Below are 14,530 nucleotides of genomic sequence, written 5' to 3'. Positions count from 1 at the left end.
CTGGAATAGTGTGCAGAAAAGTGGCAGAGCGCACATAGCGGAGGTGCAGAACAGATGCAGGACACACAGACAGGAAGGTACAAAAGAGGTATGGGCACATGTGGAAGGAGGTGCACACAGAGAGGAAGGTACAGAGGTGGTACAGAGCAGCACCTCCTGGAACACAAAGGAAGAGGGTATAATGGTGTTGTGGGACCTACACAGAATGGGGTACAGAAGAGTTATGGGACAAAGTGTGCGGAACACCTGCAGGTCACACAGAGAGAGGGTGCAAAGGAGCTGCAGGATGCACAGGAAAGGGCTATATAAGAGCCATGGGATGCCCAGGGAGTGGTACAGGGGAGATCCAATAGGGTAATGTTGGACATAAGGAGGAGATGCAGGGCACACAAGAGGGGATAGTGAGAAGGTGTGAGAGAGCAGCATGGAGAGAGGGATACAGAGGAGCTGCATGATGCAAAGGGAGGGCATAAAGAGTTAAAACAAATATGTACAACGCCACACAATAAGACTTACATTTAATAAAAGACATTTATTAGGAAATCAATTACTGTTCAATGCCCTAAACCAAATCCAATGAGCTGCCCCGAAGTGTAATCTTTGTAATCCTTTTGGGATCTTTATAAAATCTTGATTAAAGGCCTCTTTGGTAACCCATCTGCACTGCCACTTCCCATCACTATACTGAAAGGGAACTCTAGTTCAAGTATCTTTGAAGGTCGTTTTACACTTAGTATATTGTGATTTGTGCACGCATCACACATGTACTATTACACACACTTTAGTGTAAGCAGCAGATAGCGTGATAGGGAAATAGGAGGTAACCTGCCTTCAAAAAGTTGTCACGTATACTGCTGGACAGGAAGCACTTCATTGGAAAATCTGTATCTGCGCATGCGCACAACACCACAAACGCCCCAAAATTTATAAATTTGCATTTTAATTTTGACTTTGATTACTTCCAGTGCCACGAGTGGTGCGCAAAAGCGCACTGCAGCTTGTGCGTCAGCTTGAGCAATTCTGGCACATCGCAGGAAGTGTAACATGTTCTATTGACTTTAATAGCATTGCGATGAGATGCATTATGTGGAAGAGATGCAAAGCTGTAAATGTAAAAGGGGCTTAAACCTCTTGCTAGTGCTCCTCATTGGTTCATTTACATGAATCTTCCTGATGAGATTTTAATTTGTTGGAGATCCACAGAGACATCCCAGTAACAAATTCAAAGATGCTTTATTCCATGGTTCCAATCTTGCTGCTATATTGACAATACAGGGAACCCCAGCAAAAGCATCTTGGAACTCTCACTGGGGTTTCCTATCGGTCCATTATACTGATCAATGAGAATCTTGCCTGCTGAATTAGTAGTTGCCTTAAATTGTACCTGAGCTGAAACCTGCACGAAAAACCACATACTTACCAAAGTAGAGGGAAGCCTCTGGATCATGCAGAGGCTTCTCACGTCCTCCTGGCCCCCACCATGCCACTAGTGGACCCCCGAGCTTGTCAGATTACTGATCATGACTGCAGTCCTCTCCATGCACAAGTGCAGCCGTACTCAAGCAGGCTTCGTGCTACTGCGCAGGCGTGGCCGTGCCTGTACGGGTACAGCACACCTGTGCTCATGCTTCAAGAAGAGTGTGGCCCAGATCTTCCAGATGGTCCCAGGGAATGGTGGGAGGGGCAAGGAGGACACAGGAAACTTCTGAAGAATCCAAAGGCTTCCAGGATTTCAGCTTGAGTTTACTCTTACTTCGCTACCTTACCTATTAAATCACCTGCTGAAGTGTGTGATATGTACAGATAATTTAACTCACATCAGTTAGGTCTTTTGTCCTTGAATTGAATTTGATTCACTGACCCTGAACCAGTATAAGGATCAGGGGTGCTGATCACTAGCTGTATGACTCACATATTACAAAAATCAAAGAGTTCAGCATGACTGACAAGCAGCTGGCATGTTATTGTTTTTTTTCTAATGAATAAAGATGCCAGCCTCCATATTCCTCTCACTTCAGGTTCCTGTTAATGGAACAAAAATGTTCTGTTGTTTCCACGTAGAAGAAACAAAGTCCTGGTCAAGGACCGGAGTCTAGAGCACACTTTGGTTGTATCAAATTGTACTGTGTGTGGTCACATTCTTCAGCCTTTTTCTGTCTCTCCCCAGGGAAAGCTCTACAGTTGCACCGACAGCTCTAAGTTCACAGAATCTGACTGCAAGTATGTCCACTGCTTAACAATCTGTTTTATGTTATCATCAGAATTATTTAACAAAAGAGTTGTGTAAACAAAGTTTTGCTGTTTATATACTCGAGTGTGCTTAAAGTGTACCTACGATGAAAAATATATATATACATACCTGGGACATCCTCCAGCTCACTTCAACCTCATCGGTCCCTCACTGGCCACTCGCCAGGAGCATTCTGCGCTTGTGCAGTAGTACTGCTCGGGCGCAGAACAATCCTGTGACGTAGGTGCGATAGGGCACGTGTGGCCGAGGTGCACATGCGCAGGTTCCCCCAAATTACCGGGCCGCCTAGCAGAGGATCCTGGCGGCCTGGGAGGACTGGAGAAAGCCCCAGACATGTATATATTTTTTTCTATTTTTCATCTCAGGATTACTTTAAAGAGTGTCTTAAAATCTTAACATTTTCAGTCGTGCAGTGTTCTGGATTTAGTGATTTTAGCTCACAGTCACCTGCTGTTGTGTATAATAAGAAATGACTCATCACTAGCTGTAGTTCACTTTATGAACTGGAGTGCTGTTAGGAACTCCATAGGGATAATAAGGAGTGTTGAGGGATAATTTTTTACAATCTGCAGTATAGATGGACAATTTACTACAAGACAGAAGGGAAGAAACATCTCTGAAGTACAAGTGGTGACAGCACACGCTACAGCTAGTTTGCTATTATTATAGGCACAACATCACCGGTTTTGAAACCTGAATAACCCAGTTGGTTTAGCATATTTGAAGAAATATGTTAGATTCAAGACTCTTTGGTAAATGGTGTTTTTACCCACGTTTGAACAGAAAGCAATTGACAGTTTTAGCTAGTATGAAACAAATCTTTCCAAAGCTTGAATCTGTTGTTTACTGAAATTATGCCTAAACTTTGTGCTGCGCTTTAGTTAAAGGGACTCCGAGCAGTGCAGAAACTATGGAAAGATGCATATCATTTTAAAGCTCTCTTTCTCCTCTTTCCAATGATATATAAACCGCCACCCTACGCCTTTTAGTTTTCGCTATTTTCGCGATTGAAATTGCCGCGGTCGCTATTTCGAACGTGAAAATAAAGAAAACTAAAAGGCGTAGGGCGACGATTTAGGGGTCGTCAGAAAGAGGAGAAAGAGAGCTTTAAATATGATATCCATCTTTCCATAGTTACATTGTATTACACAGGGCGACTTTTTCTGCTGAATGCAGCTGCTGACTTTGAGAACAAGTCGCCCTGTGTAATACAATGTAACTATGGAAAGATGGATATCATTTTAAAGCTCTCTTTCTCCTCTTTCTGACGACCCCTAAAGCGTTGCCCTACGCCTTTTAGTTTTCTCTATTTTCGCGGCCGCTGCAATTTCAATCGCGAAAATAGCGAAAACTAAAAGGCGTAGTGAGGCGGTTTATATATCATTGGAAAGAGGAGAAAGACAGCTTTAAAATGATATGCATCTTTCCATAGTTTCTGCACTGTTCGGAGTCCCTTTAAAGAGGAACCTTTCTGAATTTAACTTAAAGGGGTTCTGTGGGGGTTGTGGAAAAGAAAAACTGCCACTTACCTGGGGCTTCTATCAGCCCCGTGCAGCGGTAATGTCCCACGCCGTCCTGCTCCCATCCGCCGTTCCCCGCAAGCCGGCACCGGGCTATTATTCGTCTGACATACAGACGAATAATGCGCGTTGCTGTGCCTCCGCTCGCGTCATCTGAGGCTTACTGCGCAGGCGCAGTACAACGGAGCCTTGTACTGCGCTTGCGCAGTAAGCTTCCGATGACGCAGGTGGAAGCGAGCGGGTGCGCAGCCACTCTAGCGCAGCCGCAGTTGGATCCCATGCCGCTTAGACCGGGGCCGGGGGCGGAGAACGGCAGATGGGAGGAGGACGGCGTGGGACATTACCGCTGCACGGGGCTGATAGAAGCCCAAGGTAAGTGTCCGTTTTTCTCTTGCACAACCCCCACAGAACCCCTTTAATATAATTGCTTTTTTTTTTTTTTTATACAATATTTGTTTATAAATTAATTAGTCAATGTCAGCCCATTGTAATATCTTTCTTCACTCTGATTTTTGCAGCACCAATGGGCACAAACGTAGCACTAACCAAACATGATGGAATTTTCATCTGTGGTAATTGTAGGGGGGCCAGCTTCACGAAGTCAACTGAAATCAATCAAAATTATAGAGAATTATAAGTGGCCATATTGCCATACATTCTCTAAAACTGTAACAGATAGAACAGTGATTTTGCGGCACAAGCAGGCACAGACCTGGCACTTAGCAACCATCCCATTTTCATATCCATGCGCTGTTGTGGGGGATGCTGGGTGATGCCATTGTCTGGAAAAAAAATAATTGCTATTATCTTCAAAATAGAAGCGGCACAAAACTAAATTTTTGCAGCACAAATGTTCGGAATCATAGCACTAATTTGTGTTGATTGTAGCCTCACAGAGCCTTTTCGTAAATCTATTGTTCATGCAGGCTGGAAAGATCTTGCTCGATAAAGGGTGTCTGGGTATGCAGCGGTAGATTTCAGGATGACCACCGGACAAGGTTCCTTCTAAGGTCTTCCACCCATCTAAAATTTGTTTTCCTGGACCCATGGAGAGTGTTGCAGTGGTGCTCACATGGCCGCTGATGCACTCTTCCTGTGTCCTCTCTTCATCGCCGTGGGGGTGCCTGTGTCCCATGACTCGACAGCATGTACATGGTCACGTAACCTACATGTCACTGGGTCACGGTATAGGTGCCCCGGCAGCGGTGAAGAGAGGTCACAGGAGAATTGCACCTGCAAACAGGGTAGTGTATGCTTCACTGCCAACACTCTACATTGCCCAAGGGGTAACACATTAGATGTAGGAGATCTGGGGGCCCCAAAGGTGGTGAAAGCTCCGCAGATTTTCAATAGATTTCTGATGATTGGGCATAAGGCACCAAATAAATAAATTACGCAGTTTCTCCTGACTGCTACTATTCTTTCGACCAGATCTCAGACACAGATCTGTCCCCTCACCAGGGGCGTAGGAATAGGCCCTGCAGCCCCTGCGCCCGCGGGGGGGCCCGGCCCCCCCCCCCCCTGGGGCCCGCTCGGGGCCGTTTTGTGGGTGCTGGAGGGGTGGCAGCATGAGGGGAAAGCCTTGCCCACAGTCGGCGGGGAGAGGGGTAGTTCCCCCCTCTCCCTCACCTCGGGGCTCTCCCCTCTACGCTCCGCTCCAGCTCGTAAGTGTCTGTGGGGCTGTGGTGGGCAGCGAGCGGCGGGCAGATACATACCTGCTTCCGTGCGTTCCATCGGAGACTTCTCCCTCTAGCGGCTGACGTCACTTAGTGACGTCAGCCGCTAGAGGGAGAAGTCTCCGATGGAACGCACGGAAGCAGGTATGTATCTGCCCGCCGCTCGCTGCCCACCACAGCCCCACAGACACTTACGAGCTGGAGGGGAGCGCAGAGGGGAGAGCCCCGAGGTGAGGGAGAGGGGGGAACTACCCCTCTCCCCGCCGACTGTGGGCAAGGCTTTCCCCTCATGCTGCCACCCCTCCAGCACCCACAAAACGGCCGCGAGCGGGCCCCGGGGGGGGGGGGGGGGGGGGCCTTCGCTCAGAAAATCTGCAGGGGGGCCCGGTGGGGCCTAGTTACGCCCCTGCCCCTCACTACTTTATGTTTTGCCACACAGAGGAAAGTTCATCACCTACAAGGACGGCGATGTGTCACAGCCAATGATCCAGGAGCGCAATTGGGACAATAGCAAGTTCGACTTTGATAACGTCCTCGCAGCAATGATGGCACTTTTCACTGTCTCCACCTTTGAAGGCTGGCCGGAGTAAGTCCTGCGGATTATAGAAATACAGTAGTTTTGTTTGGCTAATGTAAGGAATATTTAAATGAGACACACACACACACTTTAAATGTCTAACACACACATGCACAGACTCCGTGCATATACTATGCACCAATCATCGAACACATTAAAGCCAAGCAAATAGTACTGATTACCTCATTACAACACCACCTGTCCAAGGGTGGTAGATTTCAGGCATCAAATGAATAGGCATTTTTTGAAGATGTGTTGGAAGCAGGAAAAAAGAGCTGGTGTAAGGGAACACGTTCAGCAGCAGAGCAGTTACACTGGGCATTCTGCAAAGTGGCATGGTTTACATTTGTGTTTTGGCCTTAGCCCCCCCATTGTTCACCTAATTCCGGCAGGTGATTCCGGCACGTCTACCTAACAATGGGTGCAGTGGCAATTATGTGTTATACACCTAAACATCCATTCCAACATTATCCCCTTCCTGACACTAACATTCCCTCTAACATTATCCCCTTCCTGACCCTAACATTCCCTCTAACATTATCCCCTTCCTGATCCTAACATCCCCTCTAACATTATCCCCTTCCTGACCCTAACATTCCCTCCAACATTATCCCCTTCCTGATCCCAACATTCCCTCTAACATTATCCCCTTCCTGATCCCAACATTCCCTCTAACATTATCCCCTTCCTGATCCTAACAGTCCCTCTAACATTATCCCCTTCCTGACCCTAATATTCCCTCCAGCATTATCCCCTTCCTGACCCTAACATTCCCTCCAACATTATCCCCTTCCTGACCCTAACATTCCCTCCAACATGATCCCCTTCCTGACCCTAACATTGCCTCTGACATGATCCCCTTCCTGACCCTAACATTCCCTCCAACATTATCCACTTCCTGACCCCAAACATTCCCTCTAACATTCCCCTTGCTGACCCTAGAATTCCCTCCAACATTATCCCCTTCCTGACCCTAACATCCATTCCAACATTATTCCCTTCCTGATCCTAATATTTCCTCTAACATTATCCTTTTCCTGACCCTAACATTCCCTCCAACATTATCCCCTTCCTGACTCTAACATTCCCTCCAGCATTATCCCCTTCCTGACCCTAACATTTCTTCCAACATTATCCCCTTCCTGACTCTAACATTCCCTCCAGCATTATCCCCTTCCTGACCCTAACATTCCCTCCAACATTATCCCCTTCCTGACCCTAACATTCCCTCCAACATGATCCCCTTCCTGACCCTAACATTGCCTCTGACATGATCCCCTTCCTGACCCTAACATTCCCTCCAACATTATCCACTTCCTGACCCCAAACATTCCCTCTAACATTCCCCTTGCTGACCCTAGAATTCCCTCCAACATTATCCCCTTCCTGACCCTAACATCCATTCCAACATTATTCCCTTCCTGATCCTAATATTTCCTCTAACATTATCCTTTTCCTGACCCTAACATTCCCTCCAACATGACCCCCTTCCTGACCATAACATTCCCTCCAACATTATCCCCTTCCTGACCATAACATTCCCTCCAACATTATCCCCTTCCTAACCCTAACATCCATTCCAACATTATCCCTTTCCTGACCCTAACATCCATTCCAACACTATCCCCTTCCTGACCCTAACATTCCCTCTAACATTATCCCTTTCTTGACCCTAACATTCCTTCTAACATTATCCCCTTCCTGACCCTAATATTGCCTCTGACATTATCCCCTTCCTGACCCTAACATACATTCCAACATAATCCCCTTCCTGACCCTAACATCCATTCCAACATTATCCCCTTCTTGACCCTAACATTCCCTCTAACATTATCCCCTTCTTAACCCTAACATTCCTTCTAACATTATCCCCTTCCTGACCCTAACATTCCCTCTAACATTATCCCCTTCTTAACCCTAACATTCCTTCTAACATTATCCCCTTCCTGACCCTAACATTCCCTCTAACATTATCCCCTTCTTAACCCTAACATTCCTTCTAACATTATCCCCTTCCTGACCCTAACATTGCCTCTGACATTATCCCCTTCCTGACCCTAACATCCATTCCAACATTATTCCCTTCCTGACCCTAATATTTCCTCTAACATTATCCTTTTCCTGACCCTAAAATTCCCTCCAACATTATCCCCTTCCTGACCCTAACATTTCCTCCAACATTATCTCCTTCCTGACCCTAACATTGCCTCTGACATGATCCCCTTCCTGACCCTAACATTCCCTCCAACATTATCCACTTCCTGACCCCAAACATTTCCTCTAACATTCCCCTTGCTGACCCTAGAATTCCCTCCAGCATTATCCCCTTCCTGACCCTAACATCCATTCCAACATTATTCCCTTCCTGATCCTAATATTTCCTCTAACATTATCCTTTTCCTGACCCTAAAATTCCCTCTAACATTATCCCCTGCCTGATCCTAACATTCCCTCTAACATTATCCCCTTCCTGACCCTAACATTTCTTCCAACATTATCCCCTTCCTGACCCTAACATTCCCTCCAACATTATCCCCTTCCTGACTCTAACATTCCCTCCAGCATTATCCCCTTCCTGACCCTAACATTTCTTCCAACATTATCCCCTTCCTGACTCTAACATTCCCTCCAACATTATCCCCTTCCTGACCCTAACATTCCCTCCAACATTATCCCCTTCCTAACTCTAACATTCCCTCCAGTATTATCCCCTTCCTGACCCTAACATTCCCTCCAACATTATCCCCTTCCTGACCCTAACATTCCCTCTAACATTATCCCCTTACTGACCCTAACAATCCCTCTATGATCCCCTTCCTGACCCTAACATTCCCTTTAACATTATCCCCTTCCTGATCCTAACATTGCCTCTGACATGATCCCTTCTTGACCCTAACAGTTGAAAAATGAGTGTAGCACAAATGGCAAAATAATGTAATATTGGCCATGAGAGGAAGGTTTCAGAACACACACTGCACTGCAACTTGCTGCATTGCTGCTGAGCAGTCAAAGTGATTTTGCAATGGCCATGTGAGCATTGGACATGAACCAATGATGGGAGAAGCGTGACATTTCCTAGGGCCTCAGTTTGGTGAAGCATCTGTGGAATGCGGTGTACAAATTATACCATACCATAGAGGTTCCCCCTTGCAGCTCACAGTACTTACTGGATCTACTGATAACATCTTGGCATGATACCACAGGACACTCTTTAGAGATCTTGAGGAGCCATACCTCAAGGGCTGCTTTAGCAGTACACGTGGGACCTGCACAAAGTTAAACTTAAACAGGCAGTTTTATTGTCTTGACCGATCAGTATGTAAAATATAAACATATGTACAGTATGTATTGATAGATAGATCTGGATATATAGGACTTTTTTTTCTAGCCACCAGAATTCTTTTTCTGATGTATAGAATTATATATGTCACAAAGGGGTTGATTGACAGGCACCAGTGACATGTATTATTAGCTCCTGTGTAGGTTGTCATTTCTGACAAGCGCTAATAAAAAAAATGCTAAAAAGCCTTTTATTATGTTTAATGATTTTATTATATGAATTACACATCTTCACATTATTTTTAATGGATTTCATTCCATGTAGCACCATTATTTAATTAGTACTGAGACTGTACGGCCTCCTGCGCCTTACGGTTTCGTGGTTTTTTTTATTTTATTTTGGGCACTGCCAAATTCCTTTCCACTGAAAGAAAAAAAACGGCAGATGGGTTGATGTCGTCTCTCCAGATAGTTGGCACAGATGCAGAAATCCAATTAGGTTGATGCTTCTGATAAACATCTGTTTCACTTTAAGAGTCTGCGTCAGTCGGCAGAACCAGTGATCATGGGCAGACCAGAATCCCTCATTAGATGGGGACTCGGCAGTTTTTCTACTCTTATGTAATGTATTTTCCATCTCTGCACATTTTATTATGTGAATATGTCACATGTAAAGCCAAATCACAGGGAGCTGTTTACAGAGAGATGAATGTGAAACTAGTCCAAAGTTTACCTTTCATTTCCTGTACATCAATCCTGCTAATGCAGAGTAAACAGCTGCGGAAAATAAGCACTTACTCTGCGGTGGTTGTACATGTAATGTGTGCCTTCAGATTCTGCTTCAGTAGCTTCTCTCTCCAAAGGGGAGATCTCTCCAAAGCAGGTAAATGGGTGCCGCCATTCGAAGTTAAACTCCATGATGAGCAGCTATGAATGGTAATTTAATAGCAGTGTTTGCCACTTATAGCCACTATTAACCGTTTATAGTAACTTATAACCAATATTTAGCTGTTTATAGCTGCTATTTTCCTGCTAATCACTGCTTTTAACATTGCTGCCCATGGCAATGGAAATATCAGGATTATGGTTAGGAAGCAGGGTCTTTAGTGTAAGGAGTGGGGGTCTTTTGGAATTAAGGTTAGCTACCTCAGGGAGGTTTAGGATAGGCACCAGAAGGGGTGGGGGGTTAAGTTTAGGCATGGAGGGGTGGGATGGTTAAGGGGCTTAACAATCAACATTGAAGGTTATGTTTAGGCACTGGGGGTAGTTGAGGGAGGGAGATTAAGGTTAGACACCGCCAGGGGAGGGGGGTTAGGTTAAGCAACGGGGTGGGGGGTGGTAGGAGGGGTTAGGCGTTGGTAGAGGGAGGGTTCTGTGTGAGAGTAGGATTAGGTTAGGTCATAGTAAGATGTCGGTACAGATTAATGATATTTTACTATTGGAATTATGTAGAAGAATATCTGTAATATTACCAATGTTAGTTTGTTTCATCTCCTGTCCCACAACAATTAAATATCCCTGCAGTTGCTTGTTTTGTTCACTCTCACAATAGTGAGAATTCCCTGAAGTAGTTTGTGTCTCCTTCCTTCCCACAATGGTGATATTTCACTATACCTGTAGTAGTTTTGTGTCTTCTCTCCTCCCACAGTGGAGAGATTGTGTGTCCTTCCAACTTGCAATGGTTAGTTTTCACAGGAGTTAGTGGTCATCCACCTTCCCACATTGGGGAGGGTTCCCTGTAGTTATTTTGCCTCTCTTCTTTCTCACAATGGTGATAATTATCTGCAGAATTGTGTGTCTCCTCCCCTACCACAAAGGGAAATATTTCTGCATTAGTTTGTGTCTCATTCCCTCCCACAATGGTGCATTTTGCACATTGCAAATGTTTACTTATAGGTGGGTTGCATTTTTTAAGAAAATCAATGTAAAAGGTGAAGCTGTGACATTGTGTTTTGTCCTTCCATCAGGCTGCTGTACAGAGCTATTGATTCACACACGGAGGATGTCGGCCCAATCTACAACCACCGTGTCGAGATCTCCATCTTCTTTATTATCTACATCATCATCATTGCTTTCTTCATGATGAACATCTTTGTAGGTTTCGTTATTGTCACCTTTCAAGAGCAAGGAGAGCAGGAGTACAAGAACTGTGAGCTGGACAAGAACCAGGTAACACTAGTTTCTGAATGTTGGGTTAGAGGTGGTAGAGGCCTCAGATGACAATCCTCTCTAGTATCTACAACAGTAGTTTGTGTTTTGCATCTCACACTAGGGTGAGATTTTTTTTTTCAGTAGTTTGTGTCTCCTTTTCACTACAGTGGTGAGATAGTTGTACAGTAGTTTGTTTCTCCTTCTTAGTGATGAGATTGGTCTATGAGTGTGATAGTTAGACTTTCCTTTGTTATTTTGGGTCTACTTTTCCCTCAATTAAGCGTATTCCCTCTAGTAGTTTGTGTCTCCTTCCCTCCCTCGAGAGCTGGATGATGGCCCTGGGCCCAGAGATTCTCAGAGGCCCTCAAGTCAAAGATTGCAAGGTTAAAATATAGTAATAAATGTAAGGGTTTACATGCTCATATTTTACCAGGCCTCTATTTTACCTGAATCTGACCTTGCCTCTCAGAATGGTGAGGTTTCCCTTTAGGGCCCATTTCCACTTGTGTGAATCTGCATGCGTTTTCTGCATGCAAATTCACATAACCAATACAAGTGGATGGGCCTGTTTCCACTTGTCAGAAATCCTGTGCAGGTTTTGTGTGCAGGAAAAATCTGCACGGCAGAGCCATCAGAATTCGCACACCGCTTTGCGATTGCGATTCGCATACAATGAATATAATAGGAAATTTGCATGCATTTTCGTATGCAAATTTTACCGTGAATTTGCAGGCGTGTTCGCATAAAATGAATGTAAAAGCACACAGGCACTGACATGGTTAAATTTGCATATTTACTAACATATGTGAAAACGCCCGTGAATTCGCGGTAAAATTTGCATCCGCGTGCAAATTTGTTTTGCAGTTTCCTCTACTAATTCGCACCGCACAAGTGGAAACGAACCCTGACTCATTTCTCCTCCCCGCCCACAAAAATGAGTTTTAGCTGCAGTAGTTTATGCCTCCTCCCCTCCCCTAAGGATGAGATTAATTTACAGTAGTTTGTGTCTCCTTCTCTACCAAAACATGACATTTACCTGCAGTAAGTTTGTGTCTTCCCCTCTCCCACAACCATGAAATTTCCCTGCAGTAGGTTTGTGTCTCCCCCTCTCCCACAACCATGAATTTTCCCTGCAGTAAGAACACCAGATGTTGAAGCCCCATAGGAATATCAGTGTACGCAATGTGATGATATTGTCCACTGCGGCACAGCAAACTTGATAAAAGAGCCCTTACAGTAAAATCCCACTTTTATTGAGAAATAAGCTATCCTCTCAAACGATCTCTACAGGCTGGCTAAATTAATGTATACTATTATATTGCATACTGAGATTCCTAAGCATACAATCACCCAGCCTCTCCATAACCCCTCCGCCTTGACACTTATACAGGTTATCAACTTGGGAGCAGGAATGCTGCTGCTATTCAACCAATTAGTGCAGGTATGTAGAATAACTAACAACTTTGTGCAGCTGATTACTTGTGTAGGAAGCTAGTTGTATTGAAATGCTAATTTCCAGCAAGAGAAATTGCAAAAACATTCTTGCAGCACTAATAAATATTTATCGAGACGTGTGGTAATTACCTTTAATAAATAAGCTGCCAGTGCTCACAGGAAAGCATTAGGTTCGCTAGCAATGAACGGCCACTACTGTGGAATTGTGCGTGAGCTTCCATTCAGGTCAGCGGTACAGGGCAGATAGTGATTTTTTTTGTAACTAAAGGTGTGTGCACACACAGTTACTGTTGGCCACAGGAATTAAGACTCAGTCCCAGGAGACAGTTCAGGGTCAAGTTCTATAGCGACCCATCACTAGCCTATAGGCTTGCAATGTATCCTGTTGCTTTGAAGTGGGGTGGAGGGGGCACGACAGAGCAGCGGATTGGGTGAGTAGGCGAACAAAACAGCCTGCACTCAGCCAAGATGATCAACCAGTCCAAATCTATAGGTGATGCTTTGTGGAGGATCAGGGGCTGAGGTACACACACTAGATTCTCAGCACAGGAGAACCATCTAGCATGTGTGCAAGGCTTAAAGTGGACCCAAATTAAAAATACAAGATTTCAGAAATAAAACCTATTTTCTAAATTATAATAATAAATAGCAGCCTTTTTTCAGCTGCATGATGACAAATATTAAGTATTTTACATTTATTGGAGTAGCCCCTCCCTTCTTTTCATATTGCCGGGATTTTTCCGGCAAACTGGTGGAGTAGATGGTGTCCAGCAATGGAGGAATTGCTAATGGCTGCCCCCAGTATAACCCTAGCTATAAAAAGAGAAGGGTGAAAAGCATGCACTGAAAGGCTCATAGGCTTGAAGGAGTGTTTATTTATCTTTGTATGTGTCAGAGTGGTGCAACTAAATATTTTTAATAAAAAAAAATGTTTGGTTTGGGTCCGCTTTAAGTGTAAGGTGATAAGTGAAGTTTATGGAAGAAGAGTCTCTTTCTAGGGAGAATTATTGTTTAAAAGCTTCTCTGGTTGTTGTTCTTGCAGCGTCAATGTGTGGAATATGCCCTGAAGGCCCGCCCCCTGCGCAGGTACATCCCCAAAAACCAGTACCAGTACAAAGTGTGGTATGTGGTCAACTCCACCTACTTTGAGTACCTGATGTTCGTGCTGATCCTGCTGAACACCATCTGTCTGGCCATGCAGGTGAGTCCTCCCCCAGCAGTCCCATTAATGGATAAACAGGAAAATTATTTTCTATAAAACAGGAGTTTTCTCGCCTGAAATGATTATCTCTGAAACAAAAATCTAGAGTAATTTCAGGTGTCCCTCACCTTCCGGCGTTCGATTGCTTTTCGCAATCAGGCAAGTTGGATCATTCTTGGCTTGTCCTCCATCCTCCCATCTTCATAGGACAGAACACACCAGAGGCGGGACAAGGTCCTCCAGCACCCAAGGCTAAAACACCAAAATGCACATCTCCATTCCCGCCCACCCAAGCTGTCACACACTGATTTCTATAAGACTAAGAGGTCCCCCAGCCTCCCCCCTCCAACACCTTAATCTCTAGTTATCTGGCTTGCAGTCACTGCCATGTACCCCTTTTCTTATTTCTCACTGCTTCAA

The 14,530-nt window shown here is 44.9% G+C and overlaps 1 protein-coding gene across 22 annotated transcripts in view; it reads left to right on the top strand.

Moving 5' to 3' along the window:
- CACNA1C (calcium voltage-gated channel subunit alpha1 C) overlaps positions 1–14,530 on the top strand; it is a 710,887-nt gene that overhangs the window by 562,536 nt on the left and 133,821 nt on the right. For all 22 annotated transcript variants that reach the window (XM_068277205.1, XM_068277193.1, XM_068277198.1 and 19 more), the window contains 4 exons: positions 2,168–2,220; positions 5,887–6,033; positions 11,271–11,472; positions 13,952–14,110. In XM_068277205.1, the coding sequence (XP_068133306.1) occupies positions 2,168–2,220; positions 5,887–6,033; positions 11,271–11,472; positions 13,952–14,110 (561 nt within the window). The remainder of the gene's footprint in view (positions 1–2,167; positions 2,221–5,886; positions 6,034–11,270; positions 11,473–13,951; positions 14,111–14,530) is intronic.

Source organism: Hyperolius riggenbachi, chromosome 3 (assembly GCF_040937935.1).
Source record: "Hyperolius riggenbachi isolate aHypRig1 chromosome 3, aHypRig1.pri, whole genome shotgun sequence".
NCBI lineage: Eukaryota > Metazoa > Chordata > Amphibia > Anura > Hyperoliidae > Hyperolius > Hyperolius riggenbachi.
This window is presented reverse-complemented; position numbering and strand designations above follow the sequence as displayed.